The sequence below is a fragment of the Anolis sagrei genome, chromosome Y, assembly GCF_037176765.1.
Source record: "Anolis sagrei isolate rAnoSag1 chromosome Y, rAnoSag1.mat, whole genome shotgun sequence".
In the NCBI taxonomy this organism is placed as follows: Eukaryota; Metazoa; Chordata; class Lepidosauria; order Squamata; family Dactyloidae; genus Anolis; species Anolis sagrei.
Genome location: NC_090035.1, coordinates 14,034,852 through 14,060,482, shown reverse-complemented (window position 1 = coordinate 14,060,482; position 25,631 = coordinate 14,034,852). Strand labels below are relative to the sequence as shown.

General features: G+C 43.9%; 2 protein-coding genes across 3 annotated transcripts in view; both read left to right on the top strand.

Moving 5' to 3' along the window:
* Nucleotides 1-18,601, top strand: part of LOC137095142 (zinc finger CCCH domain-containing protein 7A-like) — a 34,158-nt gene extending 15,557 nt beyond the window's left edge. Inside the window, exons 9-23 of one of the 2 annotated variants that reach the window (XM_067461443.1) lie at nt 10-290; nt 2,464-2,674; nt 2,814-2,881; nt 5,148-5,361; nt 6,434-6,595; nt 7,252-7,448; nt 8,466-8,563; nt 8,876-9,057; nt 11,593-11,669; nt 11,933-12,066; nt 12,900-13,005; nt 15,073-15,181; nt 15,790-15,923; nt 16,139-16,302; nt 17,525-18,601. In XM_067461443.1, the coding sequence (XP_067317544.1) occupies nt 10-290; nt 2,464-2,674; nt 2,814-2,881; nt 5,148-5,361; nt 6,434-6,595; nt 7,252-7,448; nt 8,466-8,563; nt 8,876-9,057; nt 11,593-11,669; nt 11,933-12,066; nt 12,900-13,005; nt 15,073-15,181; nt 15,790-15,923; nt 16,139-16,302; nt 17,525-17,717 (2,330 nt within the window). In that variant the 3' untranslated portion in view covers nt 17,718-18,601. The remainder of the gene's footprint in view (nt 1-9; nt 291-2,463; nt 2,675-2,813; nt 2,882-5,147; nt 5,362-6,433; nt 6,596-7,251; nt 7,449-8,465; nt 8,564-8,875; nt 9,058-11,592; nt 11,670-11,932; nt 12,067-12,899; nt 13,006-15,072; nt 15,182-15,789; nt 15,924-16,138; nt 16,303-17,524) is intronic. The other variant, XM_067461442.1, reaches the window with a different exon arrangement.
* A 6,151-nt stretch (nt 18,602-24,752) lies between these two features.
* Nucleotides 24,753-25,631, top strand: part of LOC132782081 (thioredoxin domain-containing protein 11) — a 34,103-nt gene continuing 33,224 nt past the window's right edge. The window contains exon 1 of the mRNA XM_060786749.2: nt 24,753-24,993. Within this exon, the coding sequence (XP_060642732.2) occupies nt 24,794-24,993 (200 nt within the window). The 5' untranslated portion in view covers nt 24,753-24,793. The remainder of the gene's footprint in view (nt 24,994-25,631) is intronic.

Sequence of the window (25,631 nt, the reverse complement as noted above, 5' to 3'; positions counted from 1 at the left end):
GTTTTCCAGATTTTTCTGGCTGGAAGGAGAAGGGCCTTTCCTCGTCCTCCTCCTCACCCACCCCTCCGGGTTTTGTCCCTGACCTGTCTGGTGACTTGGCCCCTTTGCCAACGGCTAACTTGATGGGCCTTCCTGTGGAGAAGACCCCGCTCTCTGCCCCTTCCTTGGCCAATGGAGGGGCCTTTCCTCTCTCAGAAGGCTGCTTGGATTGCGGTGATGGCGACGACATCCTTGGAGATGAAATAGATGAGCTGCTTGACTCAGTTTCGGACCCCGGGGAAAGCGCCATGGTGAGAAGCTGCCATCTAGTTTTGTTTCTCCAGCTGCCTTTTCCTTGAAACCTCTGGGATCACACTGTGTAACACGATTTTTTTCCTGGGTTATGAATGTGATTTCCTAATTGGTTCGATCATCAAAACATGGGGAAAGTTAATTAACTGTAAAAACTTTGTTTTTGTGAAAGGGGCATTCTACAGGGACATTTTGCTATAGTTTTTCAATAAATCTCTCATAAACTCACAACCAATTCAACAGAGTTTGTGGCAGCCACAAAAACAAAGTTTCTGAAGTAGAACGATTATTTTCAAAGTAAGTACTGCACAATCAAACATGAAATAACACTTTCATACCAGGGACAGAACATTTTTCCAATTTTGTTACATAGTGTTATCCATCCTGATTGTGGTTCCCAAGGCCTTAGGTCAGTTGCCCAACTATTTCACTTTTTGAAACCTGTGTCATTTCGCAATACAGTCATTCACTATTACTAGCAGTCTGGAGGTTAAAGCAACCTCTCTTGAGGGATTCAGACACATACATACATTGCAATAATGCAGTGTATGGGGACACATCTCATTATTGTGAATGTTCATCTGCATTTTCTCCTGCAAAGGATTGTTACCTTGTCACAGTGCTGGAATTTGAGCACATCAATAATGCCATGAGCGTCATATGCAGATGATACCACTTCGATGGCTGAAAGTGAGGAGGAGCTGAGGAGCCTTCTAACCAAGAAAGTGTAAAAGCTTGGTTGTAGTTAAACATAAAAAAACAAAGATTATGGCAACCAGACTGATGAATAACTGGCAAATAGAGGGAAAAAACATGGAGGGAGTGACAGACTTTGTATTTCTAGGAACAAAAATGACTGCAGACTGCAGCCAGGAAATCAGAAGACGTTTACTTCTTGGGAGGAGAGTAATGAGCAATCTCGATAAAATAATGAAGAGTAGAGATATCACACTGACAACCAAGATCTGCATAGTCAAAGCAATGGTATTCCCCATAGTAACCTATGGATGCGAGAGCCATAAGGAAGGTTGAGCAAAGGCAGACAGATGTTTTTGAACTCTGGAGCTGGAGGAAAATTCTGAGAGTGCCTTTAACTGCCAGAAGATCCAACCAGTTCACTCTCCAGGAAATAATGCCCAATAGCTCATTGGAAGGAAGGATATTAGAGGCAAAGATGAAGTACTTTGTCCACATAATGAGAAGACAGGAAAGCTTAGAGAAGAGAATGATGCTGGCGAAAATGGAAGGAAAAAGGAAGAGGGGCCGACCAAGGACAAGATGGATGGATGGTATCCTTGAAGTGACTTGCTTGATTTTGAAGGACTGGGGATGGCCCCGGTTGACAGGGAGCTCTGGTGTTGGCTGGTCCAAGAGGTCACGAAGAGTCGGAAACGACTGAACAAATAAACAACAACACATCTGATTTTACCTGGATTTTTTTTTTGTCGTGTCAGGAGCAACTTGAGAAACTGCAAGTTGCTTCTGGTGTGAGAGAATTGGCTGTCTGCAAGGACATTGCCCAGGGGACACCCAGATGATTTTGATGTTTTTATCCTCCTTGTGGGAGGCTTCTTTCATGTCCCTGCATGAGGAGCTGGAGCTGATAGAGGGAGCTCATCTGCCTCTCCGCAGATTCGAACCTGCGACCTGTCAGTCTTCAGTCTTGCCGGCACAGGGGTTTAACCCACTGCGCCACCGGGGGCTCCATTTTACCTGGATGTGTTCGTTATATGGATTTTAATAGCATTTTATTTTCAACTGTGTTGTACCCCGCCTCAAGCAGAGTACAATAATAATAATATAATCATCGGTAGAAATGTTTATTATTTATTAGGCTCAGAGGTTTCTCACTACATTTGTGCAGCACACTGACACACAGTTTGGAAAGCTCTGCTGTAGGCTTTAAAAGGCCTTCTTCAGTGTTTCATGACAGTTGTTCTTCATCAATATCCCTGTATGAGGGTAAAAGTATAATAGTGTATTTGTGGGGCCTAACTGACTGTATTTCCTGGCTCCTGTATGCTGCAGAGAAAGCTTGGTTTGGAAGATGTGCCCCAGACGCTGGCAACCCCTCCTTGCATCCATGTTATTGGCCTTTCTTGGGAAAAATGTTGGTGTCATCGTTGTCCGAGGGGGCCCCCGCCTGACCTCTCCCCTCCCTTCTCTCCACAGCCCAGCCCAGCTGTCCGCGGAGCCCTCCCGGCGGCTGCCATCGCTCCCAGCATCCCCTTCTCGGCCCCATTGCTGGGGTCCTTGTCTGTGGGACCGGGCTTCGTCTCCACGGGCTCTTACTCTGAGATATACCCCTCCCAGCCCTTGGTCTCTGCCCTGGACAACTTCTGCTCCTCTTTAAGTAGCTTCTCCATAGGCGATTCTAAAAGAGGTAAGAAGATGGGGGGAGTCCAAGCAGGATGTTTGCAGCCATGGGGACTGGTCAGGGCCATAAAATGGATTCCGCCTTATCACCTTTCTTGTATGTGAAATAGGAGTATCACACTAACTTGTGGTCTTGTTAATCCCAGTAGATATACCCAGTTCTCTTTCTAGAGATGTCGGCTCAGCGTTAAACAGCAGTTCTCCTCTACGGCTTGTAAGTAACGGTAACTTCCCACCACTCTAAAATTTTAATTTTAGTTTTAGCCTTAACTCTTTTGAACCCTGAGTGTGTCCATTCTCATCACGGTTTTTGTGCAGAAGACAATTTTTGAACATTTTAAAAATGGGGCCAGGACTGTTGCAAACCAGGCTTAGATTTGGAGTCAAAGCCTGTTTGATTTATCATCATCATCATCATCATCATAAACTTGGTACAACCTCCATCTATTATTATTATTATTATTATTATTATTATTATTATTGTTGTTGACACAAAAACACAGAATGACACAGCAAACGAGATATATATGCTGGATTTCTTAAAACAATTTCACAAGTCCAACACTTCCCAAGCTTTCTAGGACTGTGTGATGTATTTTCAATAATAATAACAATATTTATTTTCAATAATAAATAATGTATTTTCAATAATAATAATAATAATAATAATAATAATAATAATAATAATATACTATAATGAAATAATATAATAATGTATTTTCGATATTATTATGTACTTTCAAATGATGCGTGCAGATCCAAGCAAGGTGGGCCTTTGGCAGTTGACAGATCATGATTTTGTCAATGTTTATTCTTTTCAATTTTTTAAAATAATAATTATTATATCAATATAATAATGCAATTTTATTTATTATCTGCCTCTCCCAGTGGCAAGGTTGGCTAAACCAGGCAGACAAATGCAACACCATTAAAATGCATGTATCGAAATACACACGTGAAAAACCGAAACCATGATACTGCATGTCTTCCCTTGTAAGATGCCACCAATTGTAAGAAGCACCTAATTTCAATACCAACAGAAATACATAAAATACACATGCGATTCTAAGATGCACCCCATTTTTAAAGATGTTTGTATAGGCATAAAAGTGTGTCTTAGAATTGAAGAAAGATAGTAATACTCTCTTGGCCTGGCCTCCTTTGCAGGGTTGTTGTAAAGATAAAGTGGGGCAAAGGAGAGTTCTGTGACTGCTTCTCTGAGGCCCTTTGGATGGATTTTTAAAATGCCATCACCCTATGTCAGGAATGGGCAAACTTCAGCTCCCCAGGTGTTTTGGACTTCAACTCCCACAATTCCTAACAGCCTTAGGTCATCTTAAGTGGCTGAGGGGGAAAAGGAAAGGGCCTAAGGCTGTTAGGAATTGTGGGAGTTGGAGTCCAAAACACCTAGAGGGCTGAAGTTTGCAAATATCTGAAATATGTTCTTGAATGCTCCTCCTTTTTGCCAAAATGAGGGTTTGCATTAGATTCGGTTATCTTAGTGTGGACCCAATGCAAAAGGGGAAGCTTCTTCAGGAGCTGCACCCAGAGCTCCCATTTGAGGGAGGTCATCTCTAATTTCATGTTCAATGTTACAATGACCTGGAATTCGTAGTTTGCATTCTTTGGCAAAGATGGCTCAAGGCCTTGCAAAACTATAGCCCTCATGATTCCATAGCATTGAACCAAGGCAGTTAAAGTACATTCATTCTACAGTAGAGGGCACCTTTTGCCACCTTTTGTGCATGACATTCGGCAGCAAATACTTTTTTTGTTGTCAGGGTTTTGAACATGAAGGTGTGCCTTAGATTCCATGGTGCATGAAACTGGGGTCATTATGGATCATACTATGTCACTGGGAGATTGATCTTTCGTGTGTGTGTATGTATGTATGTATGTATAGGGTGAGGCAGCATAATTTCCTTTTTTCAAAACTTAATAAAATCCATTGTATAAATCAGATTTTTTTTTAATAATGTAGGCGCATACCTAAAGTTTTGTTTTACGTAGTTTTGAAGATCAAATTAGGTAGGTGACGTCCCCATTCTCCATTCTCCATACACTGAGTAAACCGATTTCTGGTGTTTGTCATGACAGGCGTTACGTTGGCAATTTCTTCCTGGATGTTGGTCTTCAAATCTTGTAGGGTCCTTGGACGGTTCACGTAAACGGGATTTCAAAAAACCCCATAGAAAACAATCACAAGGGGCCAAATCTGGAGAGCGAGCCGGCCACTCCAAATCCACTCGAAAAGTAGGCCTCAACGGCAAAAGCATGCTCCTCACTGTTCCAACACATGATGGTGACTGAACTGTGTAAAGACAAAACTTTATACTCCTGCTTTTGAACGAAACCAGTAGCGCTCCGCTATGTCTTCAACCAACCGAGTGGCGCAAATTTTAAAAAAGGAAGTTATGCTGCCTCACCCTGTATATATGTATATGTATATATTTATGAGAACCATTTTTCCTTCCCAACAGCTTAATGGTCCCCCAAGTTTGTTTAGCTCTGAGAACTATATTGGGATTTCGAGTCCGCCTCGGAGTGACTTTCCCGGCGTCTTTGGCGGGGGGGCTGCCAATGTGCCAAGCCTTTCAACAGCGGTGACAGCAGCAGCCTCCTTGGCAGTGAGGAATCCACTGGAAGGCAGCCATGATCTGCGCCAGGCCTGCCAGGCCTGCTTTGTCCGGAAAGGTGAGGAGGAGCTTTTGCGAAGCCCATGGCGTGCATGCGGATCCAGTTTGCAGATGGGACCAAAGGGGGAGAGAGAAGTCATACTCTAGGAAAGGGGTCCATTTGAGGGTGATGAAAAGGATCGAAGGTCTGGAGACCATGAAGAATCTCTCTGAGGAGCAACTTCAACAGTTTATTTATTTATTTATTTATTTACGGCATTTATATGCCGTCCTTCTCACCCCGAAGGGGACTCAGAGCGGCTTACAAAATATATTTTCATACAATATATTATATTATTAGCATAGTACAATATCAGTGTTATATATAATGTAGCCCCCGGTGGAGCAGTGGGTTAAACCCCTGTGTCAGCAGGACTGAAGACCGACAGGTTGCAGGTTCAAATCCGGGGAGAGGCAGATGAGCTCCCTCTATCAGCTCCAGCTCTTCATGCGGGGACATGAGAGAAGCCTCCCACAAGGATGATAAAAACATCAAATCATCCGGGCATCCCCTGGGCAACGTCCTCGCAGACGGCCAGTTCTCTCATACCAGAAGTGACTTGCAGTTTCTGAAGTCGTTCCTGACATGATAAAAAAAAAAGTATTATATATTACTATATTGCACTGTACCATTATATTGTTATATTATTAGTAATATTACATGTAGTGTAAATATTTTATTTTATGTAAATAATATTTTATTATTACTAGTGTTATATTGTATTACATTATAATATTATAAATATTATACGTACATACGATATACTGTATTATACATACAGTATACATACAGTATGTATATTGTACATACGATATACTGTATTATTAGTAAAGACAGAAGACAAGATGGAAATGTCTTCTGCTCCCCTCTGTCTTCGCTCTGGCCAGAGCAGCCGTTGGGTCTGTTTAGCCTCAGAAGAGAAGGCTGAGAGGAGACATGTTTCAATATTTGACAGGATGCTTCGATTGTGCTTTTCCTGCAAGGAGACAGAAGGGGGTTGGGCTAGATGGCTCTTGGAGGTCCCTTCCAATTCTAGGATTCTATGAGGGGACATATATTAAATGAGCCACCTCTTTCCTTTTCCTTTCAGATCCCAAACTGTGGGAATACATTTATCATCCCAACCTAGACCACCTGTGTAAGAAGGACATCCTCATTGGGAGAATAAAGAACTCTGAAGATAAATCCTGGAAGAAGATCAGGCCCAGGCCAACAAAAACGCAATACGTGGGGCCCTATTATATATGTAAAGGTAAGGATTCCGACAGTGGAGCTAGAGGCATCTTCAGTTCAGTGGGGCTTGGGTACCATTTAGGAATCATTTGAAATGTATTTTCTTTAGCCTTGGTAGGTCTGGATATAGATTATTCTTGCTGTTGTAATCATATATAACACTATGTCACACGATTTTTGTTCTTTTTCTTCTTCTTTCTAAGCTGTTTTCCCATGGAGGGATTAGCATGATGTAACACGATTTTTGTCCCTCTGTTATAAATGTCATTTCCCAAGTTCTGTCATAAAAACATGGGAAAAGTTTATTAAACAACAACACTGCCTTCATGGGACATCCTGCAGCAAATTTTCCTATAGTTTTCCAATGAATATCTCAACCAATTCAACCTAGTTTGTGGCAGCCGCAATACTGAAGTTTTTGGAATATAGCAACTACTTTCAAAGTAAGGACTACACAATTAAACAGGAAATAACACTTTCAAATTAGGATCAGAATTTTTTTCAAATTTTGTTACATAGTGTGTTTCTTTTCTCATCGGTATCAAAAATTGTGTCGGTCCAGGAGAAACGCATGCATTTGTGTGGGAGGGAGGACAAAAGGAGTTGTATGGTTTACAGTTGTCTTTTGTCTTCCCTCTCATTCTCGGTTTCTTCTTGACGCCTTGCCATTCCCAGATGTTGCAGCCGGTGAAGAGTGTCGCTACTCGGGCCACTGCACCTTTGCCTACTGCCAGGAAGAGATTGACGTCTGGACCCTGGAGCGCAAGGGGGCCTTCAGCCGGGAGGCCCTCTTCGGAGGCAACGGCGAGATCCGTCTGACTGTCTCCCGGCTTCTGCAAGAGCATCACGGCCTCTTCATGTTCCTCTGCGAGGTGTGGGATCATGGCTATGGTGCCACAAATCTGGAATAGATTCATTGGGCCGGGAGGGAGGGAGGGAGACCCCTTGACAGAGAGCACACCCAAGGTCTGGTGGTGGCTTAAAGGAAGAGACATCTCTCTCAGAAATATGGCAGTTGCAAGGAGGGTTGCACAGCGCAAGGCCCTCATTTGGGAAGTCTATATTTTGGACTGAAGCTCCCCAAAACCAAGTAGGGAATGAAGGAAGGGAGGGAGGGAAAGAGAGGGAGGGAGAGAGGAAGTGGAGAGTTCTGAATCTGTAGAAACTGCCACCTTTTCTTGTTAATACCATTACTGTTTAATTATATTTCAATGTTTGTATATGTTTAGGTTTTTGATTGCATTGCACTGGTTTTACTGTGATCTTCTTTTGAGACTTAGAGACAAAAAGAGGGGTATAAATAATAGGATACTTAAAGGGAAACATAAATAAATGAAAAATCAACAGGTAATGAGTGGGAGGCTTAAATATTAGCTAAGTAAGTATTGTTATTACTATTATTATTATTATTATTATTTGGTCCTGATTAAGTTTTGGAACTAATAGACATTCTAAGGTAAAAGTAAAGGTTTCCCCTGACATTATGGCTAGTTGTGTCTGATTCTGGGTGGTGGTGCTCATCTCCATTTCTAAGATGGAGCGTTGTCCGTAAACACCTCCAAGGTCATGTGGCCAGCATGACGGCATGGAAGGCTGTTACCTTCCTGCAGAAGCGGTACCTATTGATCTACTCATATTTGCATGTTTTCGAACTGCTATGTTGGCAGAAGCTGGGCCTAACAGTGGGAGCTCACCCTGCTCTCTAGCAGGGTGAGCTCCCACTGGAAGCTCAGTCAGCAAATTCAGCAGCTCAGCGGTTTAACCCGCTGTGCCACCAGGGTCCTGCACATTCTATGCAGGACTTATTCTTTTTGAGAGCAAGATGAAAATGACAAACCAGTAGGTTTCTTGTTTCTTGCCCTAAGAGTGTTTTCCTTTTTGTTTTCCAGAAATGTTTTGAGCATAAACCTAGAATCATCAGCAAACGGAATAAGGATAACGCTGCAACCTGTTCCCATCCTGTTATGCATGATTTCGAAGACAACAAGTAGGTTCCCAGCCTTTCCTTGGTTTTCAAATGAGAGTTGTCTTGATAAACAAATGGGGTTGCAAGGAGGCCAGACTGTGATTCTTCACAGGTTTTTCAGAGGGGCTGATAAGGCAAATGGGTTTTGGGAACAATGGGGGAAGAAAAGGTTTGGGAGCCCATATTTTAATATTTTAATGCAGGGTGCAGCATGTGCAGCTGCTCCTTGTGACGGTGGCTGAGACAGTATTTTCTGTCTAGCAGAAGTTTCTAAACCTGCCCCACTCTCTCTCTCTCTCTTTCCTGTGGCCTTGGCCCCATCCTGTCCCTCAGGTGCCTTGTCCACATTTTGCGGGAAACCACAGTGAAGTATTCCAAGATCCGGCCTTTCCACCTGCAGTGCCAGCTGGACCTGTGTCGGCACGAGGTGCGCTACGGCTGTTCGCGGGACGACGAGTGCTTCTATGCCCACAGCCTGGTGGAGCTCCAGGTGTGGATGATGCAGAGCAAGACAGGTGAGGGGCCTCTGAGCATGGGGAAAGGACACTCTTCCCTTCACCCCTGGGCACTACCTGATCTGGCCTGGCCAGGCAGGAACCATCCCTGGGGCAAGCATCATCGTTGTCGTCAACATCACAACACTATGTAACAAAATTTGAAAAATGTTCACTTCCTGCTTTGAAGGTGTTGTTTCCTGTTTGTGTAGTACTTACTGTGAAAATAGTTGTTAATTACAGAAACAAGTTTTTGCAGTTTAATAAACTTTTCTCATGTTTTTTATGATAGAAACAATACGGAAATGATATTTATAACCCAGGAATAATTTTTTTTTTTACATAGTGTAATATTTCTTTCCCACCTCTCATTGTAGCTCGAGATGGGCTCAAAGCACACAAAAATCATAAACATTACTGTTTTTACTCAAATCTAATACTCACCTTTTTGAGCTAAATGACTGCCAAAATCAGGATCCGCATTGGATCCGTGTCATATAGGTATCTGAGTGCTGAGCCAAAGAAAAAGGCTGCTTCAACTCCTGGAGCTCCTCTTTCAGGGACTTCATCTCTAATGTAAATGCCATGGTTCAATGCTATGCAATCCTGGGATTTGTAATTTGGTGAGGCAAAAGCATTATTTGGCAAAGAAGGCTCAAGGCCTTGGAAAACTACATAATTCCATAGCATTAAGCCAGGACAGTTAGAGTAGATTCATTCTGCAGCAAACCTGCATCCCAAGGCTTTCCTTTCCAATGATGGAAGCTTTGGTGTCCTAACACTTTCGTTTTCAAAGAAGGAATCCTAACCAGGCAACCACTGTAATGTGCACCTTTTTTGGCCAAATTACAAAGAGAGCACTTTTGGCCGCAGCGCATAACATTCACCAACAAATACTTTATTTAGCTTCAAGGTTTTTAAAATGGAGGTGTGCCTTAGATTCGATGACACGTGAGACTTGAGTCAATACGGGTATCTTAAAAAAACAAGAACAAAGATTAAAATATACTGAACACAAGACATGAGTTTAAAAGTTACTGATTAAAACTCAATTGCTGGAAGAGAGAGGTCCAAGGCAAACTCGAATGGTGGTGAAAAGGGCCACTTGTTGGCTACATTTTAATGTATGCATTTGACATACTGCCTTATGATGAAGTGTTTTCATTATGTTGTGCCATGAGGAGAGGTGAGTAAGAAATAATAATATTAATAATAATAACAATAATGAAGGGACAGGATATGGATAGATGTCCTGTGTATCATCTTTGCTCTGGGTATACTAGGCATGGGCTAATTTCAGCCCTCCAGGTGTTTTGGACTTCAACTCCCACAATCCCTAACAGCCTCAAGCCCCTTCCTTTCCCCCCTCAGCCACTTAAGTGACTGAAGGAGGAAAGGAAAGGGGCTGAAGCTGTTAGGGATTGTGGGAGTTGAAGTCCAAAATACCTGGAGGGCCTAAGTTGGCCCATGCCTGGTCTATACTATAGAATTAATGCAGTTTGGCACCACTTTAACCCCTCCCCCCATGGCTCAGTGCGATGGCATCCTGGGATCTGTAGTCTGTAAGGCGTCAGCCCCCTTTAGCAGCACCCAGGATTCCATAGCATTGAGCTATGCCTAAGCTACAAGTTGAACAAAAGGAGAAATAGAGGAAGATCCATTTGATAAGACATAGAAGCCATTTATAATAGTAATAATAATAATAATCATAATCATAATCTTTATTTAATGCCCCACCAACATCTCCCCAATGGGGGCTCGGGGCGGCTTACATGAGGCCAAGCCCAACAGCATAATACAATAAAGTAAATCCAAAACACAATAACAACACAGTAAAATACATACAACATATGAGTACAAAACAGATGAAGCAAACTCATACACAATAAGATAAAATAACATAACAATTGGATTTCATGTTGCTTCATGTACACAAGGTAGTGCAGCAAGTTAAATTGCTGAACTGCTGAACTTGCTCACCGAAAGGTTGGTAGTTCGAATCCGGGCAGTGGAGTGAGCTCCTGTTGTTAGGCCCAGCTTCTGCCAACCTAGCAGTTTGAAAACATGCAAATGTGAGTAGATCAGTAGGCACCACTTTGACGGGAAGGTAAGGGAAGCTCCATGCAGTCATGCTGGCCACGTGACCTTGGGGGTGTCTACGGACAACGCCAGCTCTTCAGCTTAGAAATGGAGGTGAGCGCCACCCCCCAGTCGGACATAACTAGACTTAATGTCAAGGGGAAAGCTCTGTGTATTTAAATATATGTATTTTATAGAAATACCTTTTAGTGTATGTATTTTACATAATGTTTTAGGATTATGTGTTTCAACTATGTTGTGCCATGAGGAGAGGTGTGTAAGAAGTAGTAGTAGTTCAGATCCCTGTATCCGCAGATACAACCAAATGCCATTCAATGGCTTCATTTCCGGTCCCAAATCATTTTTTCGAAATGAAAATGTGTTTGCTACCAATAATTGAAAGGGTCACCAAGCAGTGAATCTTAGAGGCTTCATCACAGTTTATGTGAGATGCATCTCTCTCTCTTTCTCTCACAGGAATTTCCCATGAGGCTATTGTTCAAGAATCGAAAAAATATTGGCAGAATATGGAGTCTAACGCACATGGGGCCCAGGTATGTTTCTCAGCTTTGTTTTTGTGGCTGCCACAAACTATATTGAATTAGTTGGGACTCTGTGAGATATTCATTGAAAAAGTATAGCCAAATGTGCTGCAGGATGTCCCACAAAAACAAAGATTTTGCAACTTAATACATTTTTCCATGTTTTTATGCTGGAACCAATTAGGAAATTACATTTATAACCCAGGAACAAAAATAATGTTACACAGTGTAATAATATCTGCCCAGAAATAATTACATTCTCTTTCATTTTCCAGATCCTCAGTAACCAAGTGAAGCATGGCTCTCTGAACCTGAAAATGAAGTTTGTGTGCGCACAGTGCTGGCGGAACGGCCAAGTTAGTGAGCCGGACAAAAACAAGAAATATTGTAGCGCCAAAGCAAGGCACCCGTAAGTTGTGTGGTCCAAGGAGGCTGGTCCTATTGGGAAACATTAACATTATGTGTTAATGTTTTTAAATGTTTTATGGTGTTTTTGGGCATTGAATTGTTGCTATTGTAAACCACCCTGAGTCGCTTGAAGGCTGAGAAGGGTGGTATACAAATACAGTAAATAAATAAATAAATACCAGAGCAATGGGAGTTTGAGTCCAGGGCACCTGTGTCACCCTTCCTTGAGAAGGGACTGTTGTGAACAAATGAGTGTATCGATGTGCCAATTGTCTTTTTCTTCCCAAAACCAAGGAGCAAGGAAGGCAGAGAAGACCACTGTTTGTAGCAATATAAACAACTGCCTTATCCAGTCAGACCATAGAATAATCGAATAATAGAGTTGGAAGAGACCACATGGGCCATCTTGTCCAACCCCCTGCACAATCAGAGTACTCCTGACAGATAGCCATCCAGCCTCTGATTAAAAGCTTCCAAGAAAGGAGCTTCCACCACACTTGGAGGCAGAGAGTTCTACTGTTGAACAGCTCTTACAGGCAGGAAGTTCCTCCTCTGTTTGATCCACAAGTGTCGAACTCAAGGCCCACTGTGTCATTTTATGCAGAGTTACATTTAGAAAATGTCCCTGTTTTGACTTATAAACAAATTCAACTTAAGAACAAACCTACAGAAGCTCTCTGGTTCATCACTTGTGTACTTTCCATTTGCATACTCTGTGCTCGACCACGAAGTTTCCACCTCTGTCCATTTCGAATCCACACTGGATTCCTTTTTATCGATGAGCCAAATAGCTGCTCCCAGTGGCCTTAAATGCTTCCTTGTCTTTTTCTTCAGGTGGACCAAGGACCGCCGGGTGATGCTGGTCATGTCGAACGAGCGCAAGAAGTGGAACACCATCCGCCCGCTCCCCACCAAGAAGCAAGTGCCTTTGCAGTTTGATGTGAGCATGTCTTTCAGAATCAGGGGTCCAGTTTAGCCTTCGGCTTGTCACTGGCTTAGGGTCTAGTTTTGTGCAGCCCTTAAGTCCTTTTCCTTAAGTCTTTTTTATTCAGACAAATTAAAACAAAACCCACATACATACAAACAACAACAACAACAACAAAAGATTAAACATATTTTTCTAGAATACTACTACTATACCCTAAACATAAACCCCCCAATAACTACAAACAATCTATGTTATCTAATCTAAGGGCTTTACATTCTTTATATGGTGGTTATATCTCTGTTTCTCTACCATTTAGTGAAAAGGAACTATTGGTACCTCCTTTCTCACATAATAATACTCTTCTAGTCCAAAAAAGCAGTGATGGAGGTCTAGGCCCCATCTTTGCTGGGGGAACATAATGAATGGGCCCCATTCTTTCTTAAAGTTAGATAGAAATTCCTCCTCAGTAAATATAGTAAGTTTATCAATTTTTGCAAGTTCGCTTCTTTTCATAAGTTGGGACGGAATCATTGAGCCTTTCCATCTTTGAGCAGAGATCATTCCTGCTGTCCTCGTCATATACAGCAAATTCCTTCCACAGTTTCTATTGATTTATTCATCTAACATCTCAGATAGTTTATCATGTAATGAAAATCATGCGCAGTTCACATTTAGTCAGTCTACACACTGTCTTGCCAGAGAAAGAAAATATTTATTTATTCCTTATTTAGTTACGACATTTATATGCTGTCCTTCTCATCCCGAAGGGGACTCAGAGCAGCTTACAAGTAATATGTAAATACAATATATTATATTATTATCATAGCACATTATTAATATTATATATTACTATATTGTACTATACCATTATACTGTAATATTATTAGTAATATTACATGTAATATAAAATATATAATTATAATATTGTATTATTATTAGTAGTATTATATTGTATCACATTATAATATAATCAATATTATATGTATACACAATATATTATATTATATTATTAGCACAGTGCAGGAGACAAGGTGGAATATGCCATGCAGATGATCAATAAAGAACAAGTAGTTTTCTCTTGGTAACGCAGAACTGCATATTTACAATCATGAGATCAGTTGTATTAACTCTCCTTTTTGAGAGATATGAATGTTCCTTCAGTGTCCATGTGGAAAAACTTTCCAGCAGCTCATGAAGCAAGAACACAGTAAAGTGTCTGTCTCTCTCTCCCTGCAAGCACCTGCATAGCTCAAACCTAAAAATGTAACAGTAACCAAAACTCCCAGGCTCAGCTAGCTCCCTGGGTGTGGCCCAAACATTCAGCATTGTTCCTTGCATTTTACAGTTAACACATGCACTAACAGAGTTCAGGTTTTGTTTCAAATTAAACTTTAACAATTTCTTATATAATCTTTTGTATTTGTGCCCAGTATTTCTGGGCCTTTTTAAATACATCTTAACCCAGTTTCTGGTGTCAGGTACTATCTATACTTCCTTCCATAATTTTTTTCTTTGAAGTCATGACTCAATGTAAATTTCAAACTCTTGGTTCAGACTTTTTCCCATTGTTCCATTTGTATTTGTTTTACCAAAAAATGGTGTCCAGATCTGATGTTACATATTTCCTGTCCCTAAGCTTCTGAGAAGGCTTCAACTTTGCTCCAAAACGCTTCATTGCCGTGAGCATTTTAAGGTGAAACAGTTGCCTTTGAAAAGCATTCCAATAGCTTGGGTTATGTTTAGACAAGGCATAGGCAAACTTGAGCCCTCCAGGTGTTTTGGACTTCAACTCCCACAATTCCTAACAGCCTACCGGCTGTTAGGAATTGTGGGAGTTGAAGTCCAAAACACCTGGAGGGCCCAAGTTTGCCCTTGCCTGGTTTAGACCCTGGCTCTCCACGAAAGGAGCTTGGGACTAAAAGGAGGGAACCAATTCCAATTCAGCGCAGTAGGTTTCCTGATGGAACGAGCATTTCTTCTCGAGCTCACCACTCAAAAATACCTTACTGATTTTTTAATGGTGATCGTTCACCTTGGAAGAATGCAGTCGATGTGACATGGAGCCTGTTTCTCTTTTAGTTGTGCAATCACATTGCGTCAGGCAAAAAATGCCAGTACGTTGGGAACTGCTCCTTCGCCCACAGTCATGAAGAGCGAGAGATGTGGACTTATATGAAGGAGAACGGCAGTAAGTCAACATGTAAAATTCATTTTCCTCTGGTGTCGGTTTTGTTTTCTGTACGCACCATAAACCAATACAAAATTATTTTTTTTAAGTAAAATAAATAAAATTCATTAAAACTATGGTATTCAACTCTTAATATTGAAAACATACTTTGGGGCAGGTTGGCATGCCAGAAGTACAGGCCATCCCTGGGTTACAAACATCTGACTTGCAAATGATTCCTAGTTAAGAACTGGACTGAGACAACAGGAAGTGAGAGAAATCTCCCCTTGGAAGGAAGGGAAATCTATTCCTGGAAGATTTATTATCATGGGGGAAAAGGGTCTCCACTGAAGCTGTATCCCCAATCCTTGTTTCCACAACAAGCCACCCTTCCCTATACCATCCAAAGTTAAGACATATATATTACACTTAAAATTTTCCCTGTTTTGACTTACATACAAATTCAACTTAAGAACAAAAATACAGAACCTATTTGTTTGTAACTTGGAGACTGCCTGTATATTGAAATAGTGCATAAATGGAAATAGTGCATAAACCAGCCTGTTTCTGTTTTGCTTGTTTCTGTCTGAATGGGCGCTTGCTTCCTACGGTCTCTTTTCTCCCTGTAGTTCAAGACATGGAGCAGCTCTATGAAATGTGGCTGAAGAGCCAGAAGCCCGAAAAGGGCGAAGATCCGGCTGCTCAAGCCAGCAAGGAGAATGGGAAGCAGATCCACATGCCAACGGATTATGCTGAAGTTACAGTAAGTCCTTGAAGATCCAGGTATCACTTCCTGCCATCAGTTCAGTGGAAGGCTTGGGGCAATTGTTTTGGCTCCAAGAAACTTAGCAAATGTGGCCGAGACAAGAGCCCTGTGCCGAGCCAAACAGATTCAGCATCTTCATGGATGTTGGGACATGAGCAAATCATTCAAATCAACTCTCTTGGCCCTCTAGTGATTAATCTTTTTTTCCTCAGGTTGACTTTCATTGCTGGATGTGCGGCAAAAACTGTAACAGCGAGAAGCAATGGCAAGGGCATATTTCCTCGGAAAAGCATAAAGAGAAAGTATTCCATACCGAAGATGACCAAAACCGTTGGCAGCATCGCTTCCCAACGGGATGTTTCAGCCTTTGTGAGAGGTAGGCATTATTATTATTATTATTAGTAGTAGTAGTAGTAGTAGTAGTACGTTCAATTATAGCCTTCTTTTTTCTCCCGACCAAGGAAAATAATGCAATTTAAAATCCACAACATACAAATATTTAAAATTGAATTTAACATATGACCAACCGTTGGCAGCATTGTTTCCCAGCTGGCTGTTTCAGCCTTTCTGGCAGACGTATTATTATTTATATTTGCAAAACTACAAGATGCAAAACAAAAGTAAAATAATGGAATTTAAAATCCATGCCCTATGGATATTTAAAATAGAATTAAACATACAAGTCAATTTAAATCATTTGAGACTGTTAAAATAATCAAAATACCATACAGGCTCCCTATGGGTACCGTTCTGCTAAAATCCAGCAAGCAGAAGCAGGAAGTATGCAGCTCTGTTGCCCCAGATCAGGTTATATTGAGTCCCAGAATGCCACATAGCTCACATAACTTCAGGCTCTGCCTTCTTTTGTAAAAAATATAATTATTTGGGGGGGGGGGGGGGGGGGAGGTGGCAAGGCAGCGCCTGACTTAGAGGTCAGTGCAAGACTGCAAAATATTGGGGGCAGCTCTGTTTGCAGAATGTCTCACCTATGCCGCCTTTGTCCTTTATTCCCATTTTTTCTTCTCCTTCCTTCCTTTTTTCTTTTCTTCTTTCTTTCCTTACTTCCTTCCATCCCTCCTTCATTTCCTCCTTACTTTCGTCTTTCCTTCTTCTCTTTTCCTACCTGTTTATTTCTATCCTCCCTCTTTTCCTTCTTTCTTCTTACTTCCTTCTTTCTTTCTTTCTTTCCCTTTCCTTCTTTTATCTTCTACTCTTCCATTCTTCTCTTTCCTTCTTCCTCCCTTTCTCTCTCTCTCGCTTTCTTTCATCACTCTCTTCCATCTTCCTTCCTTTTCCCACCTTCCTTCTTCTCGTTCTTCCTTCCTCTATATTTTTCGTTCTTTCTTTCTTCCCTTTTTCTTTCCTTCTTTCCATTCTCCCTCCCTCCTTTCCTTCCTTTCTTCCATTCACCTTCCTTCCCACCTTACCTCTCCTTCCTTCTTTCCATTATTCTGCCTCCCATTCCTTTCTTTCCTTCCTTGCATTCTCCTGCCCTCCCCACCTCCCCATCTTCTTCCTTCTTTCAATTCTTCTTCCGCTTCCCTCCTTCTTTCCATTCTCCTCCCTCCCTTCTCTTTTTCTAACCCCCGTTGGAACAGGTTTGCTGTGTCAGGGGCCTGTGTGGAGGGCAGCCACTGCCGCTGGGCCCACGGTCTGGCAGAACTCCGTGAATGGGAGGAGCGCCGCCAGGTTCTGTGCATGAAGCTCAACAAAGCCCGCAAGGACCACTTGATTGCCCCCAACGATAACGACTTTGGAAAATATAGTTTTTTGTTTAAAGATTTAAACTAACTCCCGTCGACCTATGCCTTCGTGTTGCCAGACGGAAAAAGCATAAAAAACCAAGGAGGAGGAAAGGAAATAATCATTTGTTGACAGTGATCCGAAGGCGCGTGCGGCAGAAGCCGCAGGTTTTGGCGCCTGCTTTTTTGGGCCGGAATTGTTCCTCCCGATGAACCAAACCGTGTAGTAGATGTCTATCTAGGGGGGGAAAGGGAAGGTTGGCGGGTCTCTCGGGGCCAACAGGACGGCGGCGTGAGCCCTCCTTCAAAACCAGCCTCAAGCCTTGTGCACCTTCCATTGGAGGGGAAAGAGTCAGAAAACAACAACAACAATAAACCTGGCCAGGCGGCCTTACGCCAAAGCAGAAGGCAAAGAAGCCTCAAGCGCTAGGCCTTTGGCTGGAGAGCAACCCTTTTAAGGTAGGCTTCATGGCAGAGAAGCCTTGGGCTTGGAAGAATTCAAAAATAAATAAAACGAAATACATGATGGAGGGAAATTTTTAAGAGGATTTGTTTCCAAGAAAGTTTGCTCTTTATCTCTGTGTAGGTTACTTAATAAATGAAAAAAAAGGATTTTTCGTATGAATAAAAGGAGCAGATTTTAAGCGAAATAACCATTCAACAGCACTATACGTTGAATGGGGTATTTTTCTCTATTTGTATGTTTCAATATAACTTACTGAAGACTTTTTAACACAAAAAGAATCTTGGTAAAAAAAAAAGACGTATTAATTTTTTTCTTTTTTCTTTTTTTGGAAAAATCAAGTAGTTTAAATTCTGTTTCTTGGTCTTTGCTGTTTCAATGATGATTTTGAGCGATTCCACTTGTATGTCAGTATTGTGTATTGTATGGACCAATATTGCCTGTAATAATAAAGATAACTTTCCATAAAAGACTTTTTTCCTAAGCATCTGGTTCTTGTTGGGATTGCGGGTATTTTGTACGACATTCTGTACTTAATTTTTATCCTACTTTTTTCCTGATAGACTCAATGCCAGTTGCCATTATCATTAGTAGTATTAGTATTAGGGTTGAGTTGCTGTGAGTTATTAGGGTTGTCAGGGGTCCATTATTATTATTGCTATTACTGTTATTGTCCCTTCTACTTCTTCCTCTTCTTAGGGTTGCCAAGGGTCCATTATTATTATTATTATTATTATTATTATTATTATTATTATTATTATTATTCTGCCAGGATCTCTTGTTATTATTAGGATTGTCAGGGTTCCATTATTATTATTGCCAAGGGTTTCATTATTATCCTTATTTTTCTTCTTATTCAGGTTGTCAGGCATCCCTTATTATAAGAGCTGACCCCAGATTCAAGAGCGTTTCTTTTTATTCCATTACTAGGTGTTGCCCAGGTTATTTAAAAAAGTCATTTTTAAAAAACTGTACAAAATGCATAAGGTGAACCATAACTGACATCATGCCAGGTTAACCTTGAAAACCTCCATCAGTACTTAAAAGTTTGTTATGTTGGGCAAGTTTTCTCTAGGTGCATCATTGGTGGGGTTCGGTGTGTTCCCAGGCTGTAGGGTAAACTATGGTAAGTCAGTCCACTCAAACCCCTCCACTAGGTTGAGTTAGTCATAGGGGTTCTGTGTGCCAAGTTTGGTCCAGGTCCATCATTGGTAGAGGTCAGTTTGTGAGTGAACTACAACTCCCAGAAAGAAAGAACAATCCATCCACCCTGCCCCTTCAACCCCTCCAGTAATCAAATTTCGGCATATCATGTATGCATGCCAAGTTTGGTCCAGATCCATCAGTGTTTGGGTTCACTGTGCTCTCTGGCTGTAGGTGAACTACAACTCCCCCTAATCAAAGTGATTTCTCCCCAAAGACCTCCGTTATTTTTTCTGGTCATGGAGGCTCTGTGTGCCAAGTCTGGTCGAATTTCCTCTTTAGTGGAGTTCAGAGCGCTCATTGATTGCAAGCGAATCCCCTCAAAACCCACCAGTATTCAAATTTGGGCATATCGGGTATGCATGCCAAGTTTGGTTTGGGTTTATAGTGCGTTCTGTATGTAGGTGAACTACAAATCCTATAAATCCCTCCAGTACTTTTTGTTGACCAGTACCTCCAGTACTTTTTGTTAGTCAGGGGGTTTCTGCGTGTTTCAGGGGGTTTCTGCGTGCCAAGTTAGTTCCAGGTCCATTGTTAGTGGCGTTCAGAGTGCTCTTAGATTGCAGGTGAACTATACATCCCAATCCCTACAACTCCTATAAATCATGGTGAATTCTCTCCAAACCTCTCTAGTATGTTCAGTTGCTGATCAATTCCTGTTTGCTGTGTGCCATAGAAAAGAATAGGAAAGGTTTAAGGGAGAGGCAGTGGGTGGGCTCATACAAATTCCACACCAATAGAGAGAGTAAAAACACTGGGATGCTTGTGGTGGAGGAAGCACAAAAAACTCTAGGAAGTAATTGTCCCCATGTGAAAGCCTTCACTTGGGTGGCGGGCAGCATTGTGTTTGTGGGCTTCAGGAGTAGGCTTCAGTTGGGGCCTGGCCTGAAGGCCCTTCCACACAGCCATGAAACTCAGAATATCAAGGCAGAAAATCCCACAATATCGGTTTTGAACTGGTTTATCAAAGGCTCCTTCCACACAGCTGAATAAAATCCGACAATATTTGCTTTGAACTGGAATATATGGTAGTGTGGACTCAGATAACCCAGTTCAAAGCAGATATTGTGGGATTTTCTGCCTTGATATTCTGGGTTTCATGGCTGTGTGAAAGGGTCCTGTGTCCATTCTGCCATACATTCCAGTTCAAAGCAGAAAATGCGGGATTTTCTGCCTCCATATTCTGGGATATAAAACTGTGTGGAAGGGCTCTGAGTCCGTAGTGCCATATAATCTAGTCCAGTGTGGATTTTATACAGCTGTATGGCAGGGGCCTGAGGGAAACCAAGGAGCCTTCCACACAGCCATGTAACCCAGAATACCAAGGCAGAAAAATCCCACAATATCTGCTTTGAACTGGGTTATCTGAGTCCACGCTGCCATATATTCTTGTTCAGAAGCGGAAAATGGGGAATTTTCTGCCTTGATATTCTAGGATATAGGGCTGTGTGGAAGGGGTCCAAATAGGCCTCAGTCCAAACCGCAATCTCTTGTCAAAGTCGACATGTTTGGCAGGGCAATAAGGAGTACATTTTATAGGAAATACAGTATTGTCAAATTCAAACTTCCCGCCCCGACCCCCACCCCCTTGCCGTCTTCACACTGATTGGCTGGAGTCATCAGCTGGAGTGAGGCGCAGCCGGCTTAGACGCGCCTCAGCCAATGGGGAAGCCAGCGCCGCTTCGGCTTCTGAGCCAACGAGCGAGGAAACAAAGAACTGAGAGAAAAATGAGTGGAATAAATGTGACTTAATGGCTTGTCCGATGGCCAGCGATAGTCCGGAGATTCCTTAAGCTGGCTGGGTATTGTCTTATGTGGGTGAAATATGCAAAAGTGGCAGGCATGGCTGCCAAGCCTTGGTAATCTTCAGTCCTGGATATGGGGTCAATTGATGTTATCTGTCCATTGGTTTCATCCAAGAGGGGGTAGACCATGGGTGAGGCAGATGGGGCACCCTTATCTTCCCTGAAGGCAGGATGTCCCATTGTTGATGAATGATCGAGTCACCATGGGGCACTCCCTTTCAGGGGCCATGCTCCGAGACCTGAGGGGCACCATAGTTTCTGTCCATGCAAGAAGTCTTTGTTAAGTCCTTTTTAAACAATGGGAAGATCATCTCAGGAAATGAAGAGGAATTTCCTAAGAAGTTGGTTTGCTGAGGTCACGAAAAGGGTGGCATTTCTTATTTCATACATAGACACAGATATGGGGTTCATAAGGCATACACTGGGGGGAAAAGGGGGGGGGGAAGAAATTCATACCAACCTGTTCCACCCGCCAGAGTTCATGAAGAACCTAAAATCAAAAAATCATAAAGGGGAGGGAGTCCATGGGGCTTGAAAGAAGAAAAAATTCCAAAAAAGTTTTCAAAAAGTTTTCAAAAGTTGATAAAAGTTTACCAAAGTTCTAGGAAAGTTGTAGAATCCATGGGGGCAGGCTAGGGCAGATGCCCCGGAGTCCATTGAGTCTTTGTAAGGTAGTGGCCAGCGCTGGAGGTCGAGATCCATGTTGAAAGAAATGGAGAAAACTACAGATCCCATCTCGACAAGGATCCGGACAGCCCACCGGTCCTCTGGGGGTCCTATGGGTGACCGCAACAGGTTCCCCAAGTCAACAGGTGCCTCGGGTCCCAGCGAGATGGCAACAACAGCGTTGTGTCAGCAGAGAGCAAGCTGGGCTCCATGATAGGTTTGGGGGGCAAAAAGGGTTATTCCTGGGGCAGAGAGGTTAGTGGAGCAAAAGCGAGATAGCCATTAGTCTTAGAATAAGCCCAAGAGAGGAATGGCACTGATTTTGAAGCGATCCGTTGACTCACGGATACGGGGGCCCAATGGGTTTCCGTATCCACAGTTCAGAGGAACGCAGTTCCAGCCTCCCTGGGAAGTGAAAATTGCATCCCGGGTGGCCTGGCAGTGATCTGCGGCCCAGGAGAGGGAAAGTTCATGTAAAGAGCAGTTTCTGGACAGTAAAAGACACAAAGTGACACTAGAGAGAGGAAAAGTTACAATTAATGGTTACTTTATTGGGGGATTTGTTACAATGTTAGGTAGGGGGAAAAGAGCGAAGCAGAAAGAAAGTCTCTTGGTTGAAGCTGCTGTGGCCACATTCCATAGAAGCCCAAGTGGGCAATAGAGAACTGCGGAACTCCCTGCTGCAGGTCAGATCAGTTTGAAGGCAGGGAGTTCTGGGTTGGTCGCCCTCACTGGGGCTGACAGCAGAAGCTCACCCCGCTCCCCAGATTTGAACCTGCAACCTTTCGGTCAACAAACTCATCAGCTCAGCGCTTTAACTCACTGTGCCACTGGGGGCTCCTAAAGGGTCTAAGGCTGTTGGGAATTGAAGTCCAGAACATTTGGAGGGCCCAAGTTTGCCTATGCATGGCCTAGCTTGAGAGCAAATGTTCAGATAGGCCTGAGTTGGGGCCTGGCCTGAAGGAAACCGACTAGGACTCAGTCCAGGCCTTTCTCTGAGAAAACAAGTCTCAGTGGGAGCCTAGCTCAGGTATGGGCAAACTTTGCTTCTCTAGGTGTTTTGGACTCCAGCTCCCACAATTCCTAACAGTTTAAGCGGCTGGAAAGGAAAGGGCCTAAGGAAAAGGTTTTCTCCTGGCATTAAGTCCAGTCGTGTCCGACTCTGGGGGTTGGTGCTCATCTCCATTTCTAAGCCGAAGAGCCGGCGTTGTCCGTAGATACCGCCAAGGTCATATGGCTGGCATGACTGCATGGAGTGCTGTTACCTTCCCACCGGAGTGGTACCTATTGATCTACTCACATTTGCATGTTTTCAAACTGCTAGGTTGGCAGAAGCTGGGGCTGACAGTGGAAGCTCACGCCGCTCCCCGGATTCAAACCTGCGACCTTTTGGTCAACAAACTCAGCAGCTCAGTGCTTTAACACACTGCGCCACCGGGAGCTCCTAAAGGGCCTAAGGCTGTTAGGAGTTGTGGGAGTCGAAGTCCAAAAACATCTGGAAGGCCCAAGTTTGTCCATGCCTGGCCTAGCTTGCGAACAATGGCAGGAGGTTTGGGTAGGGCACAATTGGGGCCTTGGGTAGGGCACAGTTGGCGTGAGGGAAACCGACTAGGCCTCAGTCCAGGCCTTTCTCTGAGAAAACAGGCCTCAGTCAGAGCCTAGCACAGGTATGGCCAAACTTTGGACTCCCAACTCCCACAATTCCTAACAGCTTAAGTGTCAGGGGGGAAAGGAAAGGGCCTGAGGCTGTTAGGAATTGTGGGAGTTGAAGTCCAAAAACACCTGGAGGGCCCAAGTTTGCTCATGCCTGGCCTAGCTTGAGAGCAAAAGTTCGGGTAGGCCTGAGTTGGGGCCTGGCCTGAGGGAAGCCGACTAGGCCTCAGTCTAGGCCTTTCTCTGAGAAAACAGGCCTCAGTGGGAGCCTAGCTCAGGTATGGCCAAACTTTGGACTTCAACTCCCACAATTCCTAACAGCTTAAGTGTCTGAGGGGGAAAAGGTAAGGGCCTGAGGCTGTTAGGAATTGTGGGAGTTGAAATCCAAAAACATCTGGAAGGCCTAATTTTGCCCATGCCTGGCCTAGCTTGAGAGCAATGGCTGGAGGTTCGGGTAGGCCTCAGTTGGGGCCTTGGCGTGAGGGAAGCCGACTAGGCCTCAGTCCAGCCTTTCTCTGAGAAAACAGGCCTCAGTGGGGGCCTTGCTTTGGTATGGGCAAACTTTGGACTTCAACTCCCACAACTCCTAACAGCTTAAGTGTCTGAGGGGGAAAAGGTAAGGGCCTGAGGCTGTCAGTCCAGGCCTTTCTCTGAGAAAACAGGCCTCAGTAGGGGCCTTGCTCTGGTATGGACAAACTTTGGCTCTCCAGGTGTTTTGGACTCCAACTCCCACAATTCCTAACAGCTTAAGCGGCTGAGGTGGGAAAGGAAAGGGCCTGAGGCTGTTAGGAATTGTGGGAGCTGAAGTCCAGAACACCTGGAGGGCCCAAGTTTGCCCATGCCTGGCCTAGCTTGAGAGCAATGGCGGGAGGTTCGGGTAGGCCTGAGTTTGGGCCTTGGCCTGAGGGAAGCCGACTAGGCCTCAGTCTAGGCCTCAGTGGGAGCCTTGCTCTGGTATGGGCAAACTTTGCTTCTCTATGAGTTTTGGACTTCAACTCCCACAATTCCCAACAGCTTAAGCAGCTGAGAGGGAAAAGGAAAGGGCCTGAGGCTGTTAGGAATTGTGGGAGCTGAAGTCCAGAACACCTGGAGGACCCAAGTTTGCCCATGCCTGGCCTAGCTTGAGAGCAATGGCGGGAGGTTCGGGTAGGCCTGAGTTTGGGCCTTGGTCTGAGGGAAGCCGACTAGGCCTCAGTCGGGGCCTTTCTCTGAAGTAAGCGGCAAGGAGGCCTGTGTGTGGAGTAGGCCTCAGTTGGGGCGGGCCTTGCTTCCGTGCCTCGTCGGAGGGGCTCCGCCTGGGAGGCCGGGCCGGAGGCGGAGGCAGGGCGGGCGGGGATGTCGTCCTGCGGAGGCCCCGGCTCCGACCCAACGGAGGGGCCTCCCGCGCCGGCGCCCGCTGCTGCTGCTGCTGCTCCTCCGGGGCGGCTCTCCCGCATGGCCCGGCTGCAACGGCGGAGGCCGGCGGTGCTCTTCGGGGGCGCGGCGGCGGCGGTGCTGGGCTGCGCCTTCCTGGCCGCCCTCAAGGCCTCCTCCAGGTGAGGCAGCGCGCGGGGCGGGGGGGGGGGGGGAGGGAGCGGGCAGCACACCTGAGCCACAGGTGAGGACTCAAACAGGGCCGGGCCAACTTCGGCCCTCCGGGCGTTTTGGACTTCAACTCCCACAATTCCTAACAGCCGGTAGGCTGTTAGGAATTGTGGGAGTTGAAGTCCAAAACGCCCAGAGGGCCGAAGTTGGCCCAGGCTTGGTCTCTAGACTTGGCTCCTGCCTCAGGTGCTTGCCACGAAGACACAGCTCCATAGTGTCACCTCCAGCATCACTTGGGAGCCCTTCAAAGATATACAATATATAAATAGCAACATTGTAATGTAATAACACTAATATATATATATATATATATATATATATATAATATTAATAATATAATTATATATTGTATATACTACAACTTATGATACAGTATAATGTTGTTGTTTATTCGTTCAGTCGTCTCCGACTCTTCGTGACCTCATGGACCAGCCCACGCCAGAGCTCCCTGTCGACCGTTACCACCCCCAGCTCCCTCAAGGTCAGTCCGGTCACTTCAAGGATGCCATCCATCCATCTTGCCCTTGGTCGGCCCCTCTTCCTTTTGCCTTCCACTTTCCCCAGCATAATTGTCTTCTCTAAGCTTTGC